Source organism: Entelurus aequoreus, linkage group LG03 (assembly GCF_033978785.1).
Source record: "Entelurus aequoreus isolate RoL-2023_Sb linkage group LG03, RoL_Eaeq_v1.1, whole genome shotgun sequence".
Taxonomy (NCBI): Eukaryota; Metazoa; Chordata; class Actinopteri; order Syngnathiformes; family Syngnathidae; genus Entelurus; species Entelurus aequoreus.
This window is the reverse complement of record NC_084733.1, coordinates 32,560,139-32,575,014: the sequence shown is the minus strand read 5'-3', so window position 1 is coordinate 32,575,014 and position 14,876 is coordinate 32,560,139. Positions and strand designations below refer to the sequence as shown.

At 42.0% G+C, this 14,876-nt stretch overlaps 1 protein-coding gene across 2 annotated transcripts in view; it reads left to right on the top strand.

Annotated features, from left to right (window-relative positions):
- ltk (leukocyte receptor tyrosine kinase) overlaps window positions 1-14,876 on the top strand; it is a 138,128-nt gene that overhangs the window by 76,255 nt on the left and 46,997 nt on the right. For both annotated transcript variants that reach the window (XM_062041633.1, XM_062041631.1), the window contains exons 8-15: window positions 6,229-6,329; window positions 6,404-6,564; window positions 6,635-6,729; window positions 9,032-9,103; window positions 9,314-9,488; window positions 12,405-12,555; window positions 12,675-12,803; window positions 14,311-14,467. In XM_062041633.1, the coding sequence (XP_061897617.1) occupies window positions 6,229-6,329; window positions 6,404-6,564; window positions 6,635-6,729; window positions 9,032-9,103; window positions 9,314-9,488; window positions 12,405-12,555; window positions 12,675-12,803; window positions 14,311-14,467 (1,041 nt within the window). The remainder of the gene's footprint in view (window positions 1-6,228; window positions 6,330-6,403; window positions 6,565-6,634; window positions 6,730-9,031; window positions 9,104-9,313; window positions 9,489-12,404; window positions 12,556-12,674; window positions 12,804-14,310; window positions 14,468-14,876) is intronic.

The following is a 14,876-nucleotide window of genomic DNA, read 5'->3' as shown; positions in this document are numbered from 1 at the left end:
ATATATATATATATAAGATTTAAGATACAGTGCTAACATTAGTTTTTATTTTATTCATTTGGATCCCCATTAGCAAAAGCAGAAGCTTCTTGGGGTTCGAAAGAAAATATAGACATATACATTCATACAAGCAGTGATGGGCAAACTACTTGGAAAATGTAGTAAGCTAAGCTACAAGTTACTCTTGATTAAATATAGCTAAAGCTACAAGGGAAGCAATCCTCAGATAATTGTAGCAAGCTTGCTACATTAAAGCTACATGATATAAATATATAAATTAATGTACAACTTTCCACCAAACAAGAGACACTGACACTATAATAATGATAAATAAACACCATAATATATACTCTAATGAGGACTTTTCAGCATATGATAAATTACTGTTTTAGCAGAAACCACAGTGGCAAAATGACAATAACCTGGCCAAAGGAACAAAATATTTGTCTGACAAAAGACACATTAAAGGGGAACTGTACTTTTTTGGGAATTTTGCCTATTGTTCACAATATTTATCAAAGACATGGAGACGGATGGATTTGAAAAAAAAAAAATTCTAACGGTTCTTATTCAGCTGTTTCCTCGCTGACCACTCCTTGGAAGTTTAGTGTACATCATAAATAATGCGTCTCACCTAAAAAGAAGAAGGCTAAGGCAAATTCCAACAAGTTGGTATATTTTGACAGCCAATTTAGACCCTGTAATGCCGAGAACGACACAAAAAGATGCTTGGCTCTACCTCCCTTTTCTTCGCCAGGATTATGAGTCATTCTATATAACAAGATTCTATCAGTCGGCATCCTAATGACAGCAGACCTTATACAGCAAGTGATGTTTCAATATGTATGTTGGCTCTCATGAAGTCTGCAGTGAGCAGAAATCTGTTATGTTCTTGGGAAAAAAAAGCAAATGTGATGCATTCTTAAAATTAATGCGCCGCGCATGCTAAAAATGATCAAGAAGTGTAAAATATTACATCTTATTCTACATGTGCCTGTTACTATTTTACATATATATGTATATATATATATATATATATATATATATATATATATATATATATATATATATATATATATATATATATATATATATATATATATATATATATATATATATATATACATCAGGTATATAAAACCTTAATGGAGGTTTTTAAATGTTTTTAAAGTTTTTTTTATAGGCAGAATAGTTGCTCCCTTAGGCTTTTGATAGCATTTATTTAGAAAAAATTAAAAATATACATCCGTCATCATGTCTTTCATAATGATTGTGAACGATAGGCAAAATTCCCCAAAAAGTGCAGTTCCCCTTTAACAAACTCCATCTTTACATGAACGAAATAAATAAAACTGAACATATTTAAAGTAAACATTTTCATGACTGTGGAACAGAGTCAGACAAAATTATATTTTTCCCCGACTCCTACATTTAAGTTCTTATATAGGTAATTATGTTAATGTAACTGAGAGTGTACATATGGAACCAAATGGCCCCAATAAGGGTCTATTACTATTAACTGTCATTTAGCTGGGGACACCATACAACTCCCTCTGGGGGTCCCCACACTCCACTGTATGTATTCATTTTAGTGTGCTTTTTCTTTGGCCCACCCCTAAAATATTATCCATTTTCTCTACCTACAGTAAAAAAAACAGCATAAATCTATAACTTGATATAAAAACACTGACTTGTTTGTAGTTTGGGAACAGTTGATAATAGTTGTGCAGTAAAACTTTGAACTCAACTCAGCTTAATGTGTATTCTTAAATGTGTGTCCCACGTCTTCCATGTCGAGAGCAGTTATGATTTGGGCTTACAAGGTAAACAACTAAAATTAATGTTTTGGGCATTGTTTTATTCAAACGCATACATTTGTCCAATCGTGGCCAAATAGACGCATTGTGGGTCGTCTACATCGCTGAAAGACAAATCTAAGGAAGAGAATCCCTCTTCCATCTTCCACTAGGTTTTTTTTTCTTTTGAATCGCCCGCTTGAATATCCCTTCTTCTCTTCTCCGACTTCCTCGTCGTCATTTGGGATGTGCGCGTCTGTTGTGATTTCACTTCCTGGTTCGATGACCCACCCTACCTTGCCTCTGATTGGCCTGTCCGTAATGTTTTTGCACTAATCTTAACCAATCGTGACTCATCATAGTAAACCAACCAATCAGCATTGATTTTTCCCATGTATTTTTGTCCCTTGCCTATGGAGCTGCACCAGTCCAATTCTCGCTTTTTTCTCTCTTTGTCTTCTCCCTCGCTCTTGTTTTGTAGCTTTGTACAATTATACAGAACAATTTGCAAACGATTAACAATTCATATTTAATAACTGACAACAATCCTAAAGAAATGTTACGGTTACTACTAAGGGGAGGTGACGGCTCAGACACCAGGGGGCAGTATATACAAATATTTATTATATATATAGACAATATAGATATATATGTATATATAATAATAATAAACAATACAACTAAACTAAGGAAATGGAGTGTGAACTACAATACAAGAGTGTGTGGTGTAAGACTATGTGTGTAGTTAGCTGAAGTGTGTTACCAAGTGTTGACGAGAGCAAGCGAGGCAGTTCATGGGGCAGGCAGGTGATCCGGGGCGAGAGAGAGGCATCAGAGTTCAGGGGCAAGCGAGTAGTCAAAGAACGATCGAGGAGGCAGTCGAAATCCAGGGCAACGGAAGGAAAACACTGAGGGAACAAGGAAGATGACAGGAGACAAATCAAACACGGGGAAGAATGACGGAGAGAGAGCAAAAGAGAGCATAAAGCTTCGCTTACGGGTCACCATATGAGAACTAAGTTCCCGCCTGCATCCATGGGTCCACTGGTCTTTTAAGCGGCTCGCCCTCATCAATTGCAGGTGTGTCGATTGCCAATCATAAGCAGGCTTGTAGCTGCGTGGGCGCGGTGCTCTCAGCGCAAGCATGGGCGTGTCCGGGCGCGCTGTCAGCGGATCCTCCAAGTGCTCCCGCAGATGAGGGAGATGCAGACTGTGCGTGCGCCGTAACAGTATCCCCCCCCTATGGACAGATTCCAGATGTCCCAAGACAGACAAATGAACATACTCACGAAACAAGGGAGGGCGGAGGGGAGAACTGGTGGTGGGTCGCCGGCCCAAGTGTCTCATAAGCCATCGGTGACAAGTCTGGTGGCGGCGGCGAGTAGACCGCCGCTGCGGCCGGCGAGGTGGATGAACAAGGAACGGTCGACTTCTAGGCCGTTGGAAAGGCGGACGCGAATGGCGCCGTGGTGCGTCCCGCCGGACACGAGGAGGAGGGCACGTTGTCATCGGCGGCGTGGAAGCAGCGGACGTCATCGGTGGCGTGGAAGCAGCGGACGTCATCGGCGGCGTGGAAGCAGCGGACGTCATCGGCGGCGTGGAGGCAGCGGACGTCAGCGGCGGCGTGGAAGCAGCGGACGTCATCGGCGGCGTGGAAGCAGCGGACGTCATCGGCGGCGTGGAAGCACCGGACGTCTTCGGCGGCGTGGAAGCACCGGACGTCTTCGGCGGCGTGGAAGCAGCGGACGTCTTCGGCGGCGTGGAAGCGGCGGACGTCTTCGGCGGCGTGGAAGCGGCAGACGTCTTCGGCGGCGTGGAAGCGGCAGACGTCTTCTGCGGCGTGGAAGCGGCAGACGTCTTCGGCGGCGTGGAAGCGGCAGATGCCATCGTAGCTGGAGACGAGGAGGGCAGCCGAGGAGCTGGCCGAGGTGCAGAGGAGTGCAGCTGAGGAGCCGGCCGAGGTGCAGAGGTCGGCGCTGCAGGCCGAGGTGCAGAGGTCGGCGCCGCAGGCCGAGGTGCAGAGGTCGGCGCCGCAGGCCGAGGTGCAGAGGTCGGCGCCGCCGGCCGAGGTGCAGAGGTCGGCGCCGCTGGCCGAGGGGCGAAGGTCAGGGCCAGCCTGGGAGCTGGAGGAGACGTGGGGGTCAGCCTGGGAGCTGGAGGAGATGCGGGGGCTATACTGGGGACTGGTGCTAGCTCGGAGGCTAGTCGAGGGGCTGGTGCTAGCTCGGGGGCTAGCCGAGGGGCTGGTGCTAGCTCAGGGGCTAGCCGAGGGACGGGTGCTAGTTCAGGGGCTAGCCGAGGGACGGGTGCTAGTTCAGGGGCTAGCCGAGGGACGGGTGCTAGCTCAGGGGCTAGCCGAGGGACTGATGCTAGCTCGGCGGCTAGCCTGGTGGCTGGTGCTAGCTCAGAGGCTAGCCAGGGGACTGGTGACTGCGGCTAGGAAAAGCGGAAGACAGGTGGAATTAGTCTGGCAGGGGGAAGCCTGTCTGGTTGCAGCTGCGCCATCACACCAGCACAGCCACCAGTACTATCCCCCCCCTCCGAAAGTGGATGCCACACGCTTCCTGCTGACTGAGGAACAGTCTTTAAGGGTGGGAGGAGGGTGTCCAGGCGACGAGAAAATTCCTCCTTGCTCATATCACTACTGAACATGCCTTTCCATGACTGCTCGGCAGGACAAGACAAATCCTCCGGTTTGAAGCGAAAAGAAAAGGCCATGGTGAATGGGGCAAAAATAGGAGAGAAAAGAAAAAAAAATGTCACTGGGGGCGGGGCTAAAGTCACTGGGGGCAGAGCTAAAGTCACTGGGCCGTCAGGTCCCTATATATAATTTTGGCGGGAACTTACTGTTACGGTTACTACTAAGGGGAGGTGACGGCTCAGACACCAGGGGGAAGTATATACAAATATTTATTATATATATAGACAATATAGATATATATATATATATATATATATATATATATATATATATATATATATATATATATATATATATATATATATATATATAATAAACAATACAACTAAACTAAGGAAATGGAGTGTGAACTACAATACAAGAGTGTGTGGTGTAAGACTATGTGTGTAGTTAGCTGAAGTGTGTTACCAAGTGTTGACGAGAGCAAACGAGGCAGTCCATGGGGCAGGCAGGTGATCCGGGGCGAGAGAGAGGCATCAGAGTCCAGGGGCAAGCGAGTAGTCAAGGAACGATCGAGGAGGCAGTCGAAATCCAGGGCATCGGAAGGAAAACACTGAGGGCACAAGGAAGATGACAGGAGACAAATCAAACACGGGGAAGAATGACGGAGAGAGAGCAAAAGAGCATAAAGCTTCGCTTACGGGTCACCATATGAGAACTAAGTTCCCGCCTGCATCCATGGGTCCACTGGTCTTTTAAGCGGCTCGCCCTCATCAATTGCAGGTGTGTCGATTGCCAATCATAAGCAGGCTTGTAGCTGCGTGGGCGCGGTGCTCTCAGCGCAAGCATGGGCGTGTCCGGGCGCGCTGTCAGCGGATCCTCCAAGTGCTCCCGCAGATGAGGGAGATGCAGACTGCGCGTGCGCCGTAACAAGAAAAGTGTATAGGATATTTTTAAAAATCCATTATGAGATATAAATGTGATCCTTTTAGATATTAATAGAGTTAAACTTTAGTAGTCATAGATACCGCCACTTCAGAAAAATAAAATAGCACAATACAGGTTCTGACTTAAAGGTTATTTGTATTACAGAATAAAATATTTTGTAATAACATTTTGAATCTCAATGGATGTTCTATCAGTATAATTTGTTAAGAGTATTCTGTTCATACATTCTCCTATGAATGCATACTCTTTTAATGCGATTTGTTGATTTAAAGTTTAATGGCTTTGTAAATACTAAGTTCATTGTATTCTTCATTGTGTTCTTCATTTTTGAAACTGCACTATTTTTTCCTCCGAAGTTTCAATTAACTTGAAGTGTTTTGTCTAAAGGATTATTTGTGATATGTACCTTTTCAGAACGTGATTGTTTTAACCCAAAGTAAAAAAAACATAAAAATCAGATTTTTTTAAGCTATTATGTGATGATTTTACCAGTCCGGCCCACTTGGGAATAGATTTTACTACATGTGGCCATGAGCTAAAATGAATTTTACAACCCTGGTATACACCATATGGGTCATATCATGTCAACAAGCAAGGTGTTTTTCGGTCATGACATCATGAAAACACTTTAGAAACCACAGTTTGACTGCCTCTTTTCTCAAAAGAGGAGCAATCAGCTGAGGGAAATGATAGCGTTTTTCTCATGTTCAGGCTCAATATTGCTGTTACATCATTAAAAAGTTACTGATAATTGCGCATGTATTTTTCACAATAAAAATGATGCTGGAACACAAAGTCCTCTAGGAATTGAGATGTTATCTAATAGTTTGCTGTTTCTCTTAGGACACTTCTTGTTTCTGGAGATAAGACCGAGACATTCCCTGCAGGAGGCGTCTGTTCAGAGCCACTTTTTTCCTCCTCCTGTCTCCAATAAGACTTGCCAGGTAAGCTGACTCCTGTGGGAATCAACTAAATGGCGGACCTCATTCTCACTTCTTGTTTGTATTTATATGTGTAGATGCGTTTTTCCTTTCACCTGTTTGGCCGCTTCAATGGCTCCTTGTCTGTGGCTTTGGAGGAAAATGGGACCGCCACTGCACCCCTGGTTTGGGAGATAAAGAGCCCTTCAAATGAGGATTGGGAGGATGTTGTCCTGCCGCTGACTGGACTTCATCATGAGTATTACAGCACACATCCTGTTTTACTGCTTGCTCCTCTGAGCCTAACTACAATTTGTGTTTTCTTGCAGGTTTAGTGTTAAAGTGACAGCTGTTTGGCTCCAAGGTTCCAATGCTGATGTTGCCCTGGATGATTTTGCAATAGGTGCAACCTGCTTTGACACAGGTGGGAGTCATACACCTTTTGATAGCGACCCATGCAGCATTACTAGGGGTTTGGTTTTTAATCTTAGTCTAAAAAGGTTTAAAGGTCACAATATCAGTTTTACTAAATCAGTACGTTTACAAGTTTGCCTGATTTCTCAAATAAATTGATTTCTTGTATTTTTTTACACTATCTCTAATCTGATCATTGGCAGTGTGCCTCCCGTACGCTAGAGAGCAATTGTCGGTATCGGTAGAGCAAGATACGCTATATTCTAAATCTCCTACGGTAGTATCTCAACTTTCAAGTTTAATTTGTTTGGTGCCAAAAAAGGGGAACTGCACTTTTTTTTTTAAAATTTTGCCTATCGTTCACAATCATTATAAAAGACAAGAACACACACGTCTTTTTCTTTTAGCATTCTAAAGATGATAAACGCTTGCAAAATGTGGCTAATGGTAGTCACCATTGTAGCCTTCAAAGCCCTCTAAAACAAGTTCAAAGCCTTCCAATGCAAGTATATATACCTGTATAATGTAGTAACAGACATGGTCATAACAATATGCATTATGTTCAATATTTACTGTATTTTGGTAATTTTATGCATTACCGGAACTTCTTTCCTCAGCACATTTATTTCCATTTCCATAGCAGCACACTTCCGACTTCCGGCAACAAACGTGTGTCCTATTTCCGGAAACAAAAGCGAGTATGTTCTAATCATGGCAGACTTGGTAACAGACAACAAAGACAACTATTTTTGGACAAATGAGGATTCACAACCTTATCTTTTTGAGTCTGAATATACTGAGGATGCTTATAGAAGCGAGCACGAACAGAGGGTGAAATGTTGAAGCAGAAGCCAAGAGCGTGAGGTTGGCGTGACTTGACACTGTATATTTGGAACTTGGAGCCAAGCTATGCCAACATAAATAGCGTGCTTACCCAAAGTCAACATGACAAAATTTCCCCAGCCAGCTGGACCAAACAGACAACTAACTGTCCATCGAGTGAGTCACTATAATATTGATCATGATACACGCTGCACGTCATGCTTGTTATTACAACTACATACACTGTCGAGCTAGCTGTGTACAAACAAAACATGAAATGTGAGCTAATACTTTACAGATACTGTAATACGATTGTTCATGTTTTTCAGTCAGTAAAAATGGGTGTCCTATCGCATTGTGTTGTGCATTATAAACTTTAAAAGTGATTCAGCTGCTGATTCAAAAGGTAGCTTATCTCTTGATGTAGATAGCTTACGGCTAATGCCGTAGCATGCCCTCGCAAAACAATGTTACCACGATTGATAAAGTTCCTCACTTTTCACTCTTACAAAAAATTGTTGCTACAGCTTGGTTATTACATAAGTTTTGGAACGAAAATGAAGTATTGATGACGGTTTTTGAATGCATTTTTAAAGTGATTTAGAGGCAGAATGGATTGCTACCATTAGCTGCATTGCTAGCACCAAGAACAAGCCGATTTTTACAAATTAAAATGCAAAAAACTAAAAAACTTTTGTCTTGTCTCTCATAAAGATTGTGAACAATAGGCAAAATTCCCCAAAAAGTGCAGTTGCCCCTTAACGCAAAACACTTGTAGCTCAAATCAATGTTTGACATTGAAATACATTTAAATTAATGCAATTGTAAAAACTTACAAACGTTGCTTGAGTGATGAATGAAGAAGCTTTTTGTGCAGAAACGCTACAGAAAAATACAAAAAACAAAGTACATTTTCAACCTGCAGCACCTGCAGTGAGCAAACTCGTCCAAAAGATGGTGCCATTGCACAAACAATAACACACCTTTTCAGTGTCTCTGTCAGTGTTTTATGATAACTATTTGTTGATACCAAACATAATGGCCGTTAGCGAAGAAATGTCCATAAATTAGCCACATTGTTTTAGAAGCTGCAGGGTTCAAAGTGTAGGAAAAAAAAGTAATAGCTGATAGGTTGGATAATATGGTATTTACTTTTCGTGGTAACTAATTACATTTATGAAGGAGTAATTATGTTTCTAATTTAATAGCTTTTTTTGGAAACTGATACTGGTAACTAATTACTTTTTCAAAATCATTTGCTCAACTGTAGTTAGGTTATGCTTGCAAAAATGTGTAATGACAGCCAATGAAATAGCTGGTGTGAATTAAAAAGGCGTAGGATGGTTATGCAGTTTCTAATGTTTTGTCCCTGTCTGGCTTCAAAGGCGGAGTCATTCCTTCAGTATATAGTTTAAATTTTCATACAAAAGTTGATTAAATCTGTCACTCTCCACCAATTTACAACACCATGTATTCCTGTCTCATCTTAGATCTCAACGCTTTTCTGCTCATGGCCGACCTGAGGGATTTCTTAAGTCCGCTCGCAGAGCCTTCGTCATCAGGTGAATTTCCACTGCTCGTCTGCTATGTCATTTTCTCAATCCATTATGAACGATAAAATCATATTAAAATGTTATGGATTGTTAAATCACCGTGTCCCAGGTAGCCTAAGACATCTGAGCAAAAGCCGTTAATCCATTCTCATGTTCCAGGTGGATCTAGTGGTGAAACTCAAAAGTTATTGGGACTTTTTTGTCACTTTTATCTTCTAGATGTGTCTCTGATGACCTGGTTTTTCAACTCATGTGGCGCGAGTGGTCCCTACGGGCCCACACAGGCCCAGTGTGACAGTACCTACAGGAACAAAAATGTCAGCGTGACTGTGGGGAAAGACGGGCCCTTAAAAGGAGTCCAAATGTGGAAGGTCCCTGCCACCAACCGGTACCTGTAAGTGAAGTGGTGCTTCATGCTTATTGTGCTGGTTGTTATGGTTAACTGAGGAAGGTGATGGCAACTGACACCAGGGGAAGGTAATGTTCAATCATTTATTATATATATATAGTCCAAATATATATAATAATCAAACAATATAAAATATACGAACTAAGGAAATGGAGTGTGACAAAATCCAAGAGTGTGTATGGTGTAAGACTATGTGTAGTATTTAACTGGAGCGTTTTACCGTAAATGTTGGAGGTGCGTGTTGAGAGGAGCGGTGCTGTCAGACAAGGGCAAGGCAGGCAGGGTTATCCAGGGGCGGAAGCGTGGTCGAGAGGCAGGAGCGAGTTGTCGTAGTCCGGGGGCCAGCGAGGAGTCGAGAACCAGGAAGCGCAAGGGAGGCAGGGAAGATCCGGAAGCACAAGATGCACAGCTTGACTCTGGGATGCACACAGGGAACAGCGGGGTGAGGGAGGACACAACAATCAACGCAGGGAAAGCACAGAGAGGACAGATAGAGAGCATAAAGCGAGAGTTGCATCAAGCATCAGATTATAGTTTACTGAACACCAACAGATTATATTCCGGCGCCGGCATGCCAAGTTGTCCAGGCTTATGAAGGCAGCTCCTTCATTACAGGCAGGTGTGCTGATTGCCGGTAAAGGATTACAGCTGGTGGCTGCTGCAGGGCGGCGACGTGCACAGCGCGTCCCTGGATGGGCGTGTCCCGAGGTGTGACACGCAGAGCGCAATGATGGGAATCAGAATCAGAAATACTTTATTAATCCCAGAGGGCGCATTCCAATGCGCCCTGGCCGTGACACAGGTTTCTTAGGGGGCCACTAGAGGTCGAGGCTGGGCCGTATTAAAGGGGAAATGCACTTTCAAAAATTTTTTGCCAATCACAATGTGAGTCCTTTATAAAGTGAGTCAATTATAAAGCGCATTTAGAAAACCTCCAAACACCTTCATCAAGATATAATGTACATGCTGTCAGTACATACTGTATGTAATGTAGTAACAGGCACATTCATTACAACATGTAATATTGACCTATTTTGCTCATTTAAAGCATACGGCAGCGCATTCATTTCATAGACGCGTCACAACGTTCGCTATTTCCTTCAACTACAACAACACTACTAGTCATGGCAGACTTTCACCAGCTAACAGGCGATGAATCAGCTCACCAGCTGATGATGTAATTATAGCAGCATAAGCTAGTTACCTCTCTGTAATCAATACGCCACTAAAAGTAGGTCTTTAACGTTAGCGGTTATAATAACAATATCGCTAACACCTGGTTAATATTCAGGTCACGAAATGTAAATGGAGTATTGTTGGCGGTTTTTGGATGTTTTTTTAGTGGGCTTTGTGGGCGCAAAAGAGAAGCTCCCATTGACTCCATTGTTAGCTGACTTTTATTTACGTTTATTTACGATTTACAGTAGAATGTTTCAAAGAAAAACATGTGCTTTTGCCCCCTCCCCCCAAAAAAAGCTATTAAAGTAGGGCTGGGCGATATGGCTTTTTTAAATTATCTCGATATTTTTAGGCCATATCGCGATACACGATATATATCTCAATATTTTGCCTTAGCCTTGAATTAACACTTGATACATATAATCACACCAGTATGATGATTCTATGTGTCTACATTAAAACATTCTTGTTCATACTCCATTAATATATGCTCATTTTAAACTTTCAGGCAGAGAAGGAAATCACAACTAAGTCAATTTACCAAAACTGTATTTATTAAACAGTTATTAAGCAGTGGCACAAACATTCATGTCATTTCAAAACAGAAAGTGCAAGATTGTCAGAGACATTTTAAAACAAGCTATTAGTGCACTTGTGTGCATGGTGTCACTAAGATGACTTATCAAAAGACTAAATTAAAGTGCACTTTTTGTACAGAACACCACTACAATAGTTTAAAAACATGATGTCACACAAGATATTTCAATAAGTGTCAAATAAAAATGAGCTGCATAATAGGAAATCAAATAGTGTTCATCCTTCGCTATGTGGTAGGTTCCTGCGGACATTATCTCTTTTTGTTGTTGACTCTTTTTTTCATACGATGTTGATCTGGAAATGTTTGCCTCTGCATTTTGATGGTCTGGGCGTGTGGCACCGAATGGAGATGTTGACATGCGGAGTAAGCACTCTTCATTCTCTAGCAGGTGACTTTTCAAATTATGCTACAAATTAGCAGTAATGCTACATTTTGTAGAAACGCTTTTGCCCCACACTTGACAAATTACGGTTGTCTGTTCGACATATTCCCACTTGACGCCAAACCACCGCCAGACGATGGACCCCCTGCTGTTTTTCTTGGGAATTAATTCTTCCTTCATTTGTTACCAGATTTGCACCTTCTTTCTCTCGTATTACCACTCGCATCACAGCTAACGTTACCCATGCCGCTACCTCTCTGCTCCGCGAGGGCGTATACGTATGTGACGTATGACGTGACAGTATGTGACGTGTGTAAGAAGGTGCGCTTGCTGTCTGTGAGAAGGAGACACAAGGAGTGGGAAGAGCCTGTAGTGTAATGCCAGCAGCTAAAAGCAACTGCGTGAGAACGTATACTCCAATATCATGATATAGTCATTTTCTATATCGCACAGAGACAAACCCGCGTTATATCGCGTATATCGATATATCGCCCAGCCCTATATTAAAGCACCGTTTTTAATACCGATACCCAACCCAAGTGGATAAAGAGAGCTTTGTTTCCGTCCAATTTTCTCATGTTATCCAAAGCATTGCTAATGGTAAACATCTAAGTTGTTATACGTCACACATCATAAAAGAGCAGGTGTACCTGTTATTGTGTCCTATGTGAGTATTTCTGAGTAGTCACAGCAGTAAGCATTCCGTGACTGTGTGTGATCCATCATTCCCTCCTTTGTTCAGGATCTCCGCCTACGGGGCTGCAGGAGGGAAAGGAGCCAAAACCCACAATAAACGCAACCACGGCATTTTCATTTCGGCCGTGTTCCCTCTGGAAAAAGGGGATTTACTCTACATCCTAGTGGGTCATCAAGGAGAGGACGCATGCCCTGGAGTGAGTGCGGCAAGTGCAACGACTGACTAATGTCCCTGTATTGCAAAAGAGTGTTTGAACCTGAAATGGATTCATGTTTTAGTGGAGTTTGACTCTCTTTATCGACCCTTTTGGTGCAGAGAAACGACCAAACCCAGGAGATTTGCCTGGGGGAGTCTTCTGTGATCGAAGAAGGCCTGCAAGCAGAGGCTGGCGCAAAGTGGGCTGGCGGAGGAGGTGGAGGAGGAGGAGCGACCTACATCTTTAAGGTCACACCATATGCATCAAGAATTCTGTTACTATTCTGGTTGTAGTTTACACTGCATCATACTGAGAGCTGTACTATATTAAGCTACAAACGTATATTAAAACTTCACTGAGACTATTGGTATTTATATTGGGGCTGTCAAATTTATATATTTATTATTCACACTTTTGAGTTTGGACTAATCTTGATTAATCACAGGTTAATTAGCCAGTAATCATATTTAATCACGCTCGCTTGCATAATTTAAATTACTTTTAAAAAGACCCCAATATTTGCACACAAATTCACTTTTATTGGAGCATGCACAGTAAAATTAACATACATAATTTCTGTGATCAATTTTTGTGATTAACGTTAACTCGTTTTTTTTTTGACAGCCCTTAAATACAATTGGATCTCAAAAGTGATCTATCATGATTTTAATCTACATTCAACACACTTCCTTGTGGTCTAGATCAGTGGTTCTCAAACTGTTTTCACCAAGTACCACCTCAGAAAACACTCGGCTTTCCAAGTACCACGATAATGACCAACATTAAAATACAGCGTAGAGGCCTAAGTATTCATTAAAAACAAGGCAGAGGTTTTATTTAGCAAGTATATTTAATATATTTTAGCCTCTGTAACATTACACACAGTTTGAACAGTAACACTGTGTTGGAATATAGGAAAACACTGTACTTCAATCAAGCGTTTCTTTGGTATACCACTAGAAGGAGCCCACGTACCACCAGTGGTACAAATATCACAGTTTGAGAATCACTGGTCTATATATTTTAGATGAGCTATGTTTCGGTGTAAGTATGGCATAAATTCTGCTCCACAGTCCCTTTTTTTAATCTGTCTGCAAGATGTTCAATTCTTGGGGTGTTCTCAAATTACAAATGAATTCACACCTCCCTCTCTCCAAAAGTATCAAAAAAACTTATCTTTAGAAAATGTAGTGTTTAAATATGTATCTTGAGGTAGGCACCGCTTTTTTTTCCCAGATACGGTCAACAATAAACTTCATACGTTTACATGTAATTGTATTGAATTGTGGACCCCAGGAAGACTAGTGGGTTGTTGAGGCAACCAGCTAATGGGGATCCTTAATAAAAATCAAATCATATCATAAACACTATATTGATTCACCCAGTCACACCATTAGGTACACATGCACACTCTGTTGGTCAAATGTGAGTTTTATTATGAACATGCCAAGATTAGATGAAAATAATACTTTAGCTTACTTTTTTTTGTCTTTACACATGGCCTGAAGCTCATTCCTCTCTTGCTGAGAGCTTTACTTCATGTTCAAATAAGTACGTAAAAAACGTAGCCAGACTGCAAAACCCGGCGAACAGAGGGATCCAAGACTTTATGATTTGACGATTTGGCATTGTTTAACACAAGTATCCAACATTGTAACAACATTTATAAGTCAGAAAATACAAAATTCATCATCAAAAGATTATGCGGCATTTGGTCCTACTGCAGCAGCTGAAACTAACATATTGTCTCATCAGGTGGAGGGTGACGAGCTGGTTCCCTTGATGATTGCGGCTGGAGGAGGAGGAAACGCTTACATGGAAGACCCGGAGACCAGTCTGGATCAGATACCCCTGGAGCAGTTTGAAAACAGCACCACAGCCCCCAGTACCAACGGCCGAACCGGCAGGGCAGGTACGAACGTGACGATACAGCAAGTCCTCCTTTAGAAGGAGCTCTGTGGTGATCGAGGCTCAGATGTCTGCTTATATTACTTTTACCATTGTGTATTCCTCCTTGCTGAGCGCTGTAATCAATGTAAATCAAATCAGGTTTTAACTGGGGCTCCTTTTTTATGCACGGTTGCTTCCAAATTTGTGGTTTTACTGACATTTTACATAATAAGGACAGCAAAGATGTACACGTCGTTACGTATAAATTAGACGTAATAGCTATGATGGCTGCTGGATATTTTTTGTTTTGAGCTGCTGTGATTCCTTCGATGTGTACCTGCAATTTTTGCTTATTGAGGAGATGTGTGCCCAGACTTTAATTGAAAGCAGCCCTTTGCATGCATGCTCTAACCCAGCACAATGTGCAAATA